General features: G+C 36.2%; 1 protein-coding gene across 1 annotated transcript in view; it reads left to right on the top strand.

The window, feature by feature from the left end:
* RAPGEF6 (Rap guanine nucleotide exchange factor 6) overlaps nucleotides 1-2,268 on the top strand; it is a 134,833-nt gene that overhangs the window by 64,255 nt on the left and 68,310 nt on the right. The window contains 1 exon segment of the mRNA XM_017847862.1: nucleotides 1,929-2,036. Within this exon segment, the coding sequence (XP_017703351.1) occupies nucleotides 1,929-2,036 (108 nt within the window).

Raw genomic sequence — 2,268 nt, 5'->3', positions numbered from 1 at the left:
TTCTAACTGGTGTGAGATGGTATCTCATTGTGGTTTTGATTTGCATTTCTCTATGGCTAGTGATGATGAGCATTTTTTCATGTCTGTTGGCTGCATAAATGTCTTCTTTTGAGATGTGTCTGTTCATATCCTTTGCCCACTTTTTCATGGGGTTGTGTTTTTCTTGTAAATTTGTTTGAGTTCTTTGTAGGTTCTGGATATTAGCCCTTTGTCAGATGAGTAGATTGCAAAAATTTTCTCCCATTCTGTAGATTGCCTGTTCACTCTGATGATAGTTTCTTTTGCTATGCAGAAGCTCTTTAGTTTAATTAGATCCCATTTGTCAATTGTGGCTTTTGTTGCCATTGCTTTTGGTGTTTTAGACATGAAGTCCTTGCCCATGCCTGTGTCCTGAATGGTATTGCCTAGTTTTTCTTCTAGGGTTTTAATGGTTTTAGGTCTAACATTTAAGTCTTGAATCCATTTTGAATCAACATCATTAATCATAGAGAAATGCAGTCATAACCTCAATGAGATACTACTTTACACCCGCTAGGATGGCTTTTAAAAGGGGAAGAAAGAAAAAGTAACAGATGTTGCCTACGGTATGGAGACATTGAACCCGCCTCCCCACCCCCACCGTACACACATTGATGATAGGAATATAAAATGGTATTACCTCTGCGGAAAAACAGTTTGAGCAGTTCTTCAAAAAGTTAAACATAGAGTTACCATATAGCCCAGCAATTCTAATCCTAGGTATATACCCAAAGAATCAAAAACAGGTGTGCAAATGAAAACTTGTACATAAATATTTGTAGCAGCACTATTGACAATAGCCAAATGACCCAAATGCCCATCGTGGATAAACAAAATGTGGTATAGCCATACAATAAAATATTATTCAGCCATAAGAAGAAAAGAAGTATTAATACTTTACTATACCATGATGAACCTTGAAAACATTAAGCTAAGTAAAAGAAGCCAGTCACAAAAGACTAGGTATTGTATGATTCTATTTATGTGGAATAGCCAGAACAGACAAATAGACAGAAAAGCAGACTAATAGCTGCCAGGGGCTGGAGAGAGGGCAGAATGGTAAGCGAATGCTTAATGAGTTTGAGGTTTTCTTTTGGAGTGATGAAAATGTTCCAGAACTCAGAAGTAGACAGTGGTGATGGTTACACAATATTGTTAAGGTACTAAATACTACTGGATTATGAACTCTAAAATCATTAAAATAGTGAATTTTATGTGGAATCTACCACAATTTTAAAAAATATGGCTCATTCCTTACATCGTTAGGCACATTATTCAAATCAGCTTAATTTTTAACTTTTCTTGAGCAAACGATTCTGCAGTTTGAAAATTTACAGTGTTTATAATGAAAGAAGTTTCAGATTTGTAAGAGTTTTTGTTTTGTTTTTTAATTTTTATAGAGACAGGGTTTTGCTATGCCCAGGCTGGTCTCAAACTCCTGGACTCAAGGGATCCTCCTTGCTTCAGCCACCTAAGTTGCTGGGATGGCAGGTGTGAGCCACCGCACCAGACTCAGATTTGTTTTTGTTACAATTTTGGTTAAACATGTTCTTGACCATGGAAACGCTTTTGATATGGATTTTTGATTGATAGGATTGCCTGCTTTATGACATGAAGTTTGCATTTTAAGGTGCTACCTGAAATAGATATTCTATGTACTTCTTTTATCTTAACAAACAGCCTTGTGTCTTCTCACTGAGTGGAGAGAATCCTGGCTCTGTTACTTCTGTACACAGGGAAGCAAAAGCTCAAACTAAGCCATGCCTTTCTATTAGAATGAGCCTTTTTTACACAAGGGAGGGATCAAGAGGGTTGTCAGTTCTTCATGAGTTTTAGACATGCTTTTAGAATCTAGTTTTGCAGAAGGAATGCCTCTTATAACCGTATGCTGCCTATTTATGTTTCCACAGGTGACACGGATTGTATTATTATGGGTAAATAATCATTTTAATGATTTTGAAGGTGACCCTGCTATGACTCGATTTCTAGAGGAATTTGAAAAAAATCTGGAAGATACAGTAAGGCTAAAAATAATTTATACTCTTCAGAGTGTCGTGGTTTCCCCACCCCCAACACCAGCAAACTCAGAACAGCAGTAGCTTTCATCTCCTTTGTCTTAAATGTCCATTCTTAGAACTTCCATATCTATATTTTAGACTTTTGTTCATTTATTCTTTGCCACCCCAATTAAAACAACATTTACACTCCTTCCTGACTCTTCCATTTCTTTTTTTTTTTTTTTTTTTTTTT

This window comes from Rhinopithecus bieti, unplaced genomic scaffold (genome assembly GCF_001698545.2).
Source record: "Rhinopithecus bieti isolate Rb0 unplaced genomic scaffold, ASM169854v2 scaffold_28846, whole genome shotgun sequence".
Lineage (NCBI taxonomy): Eukaryota > Metazoa > Chordata > Mammalia > Primates > Cercopithecidae > Rhinopithecus > Rhinopithecus bieti.
This window is presented reverse-complemented; position numbering and strand designations above follow the sequence as displayed.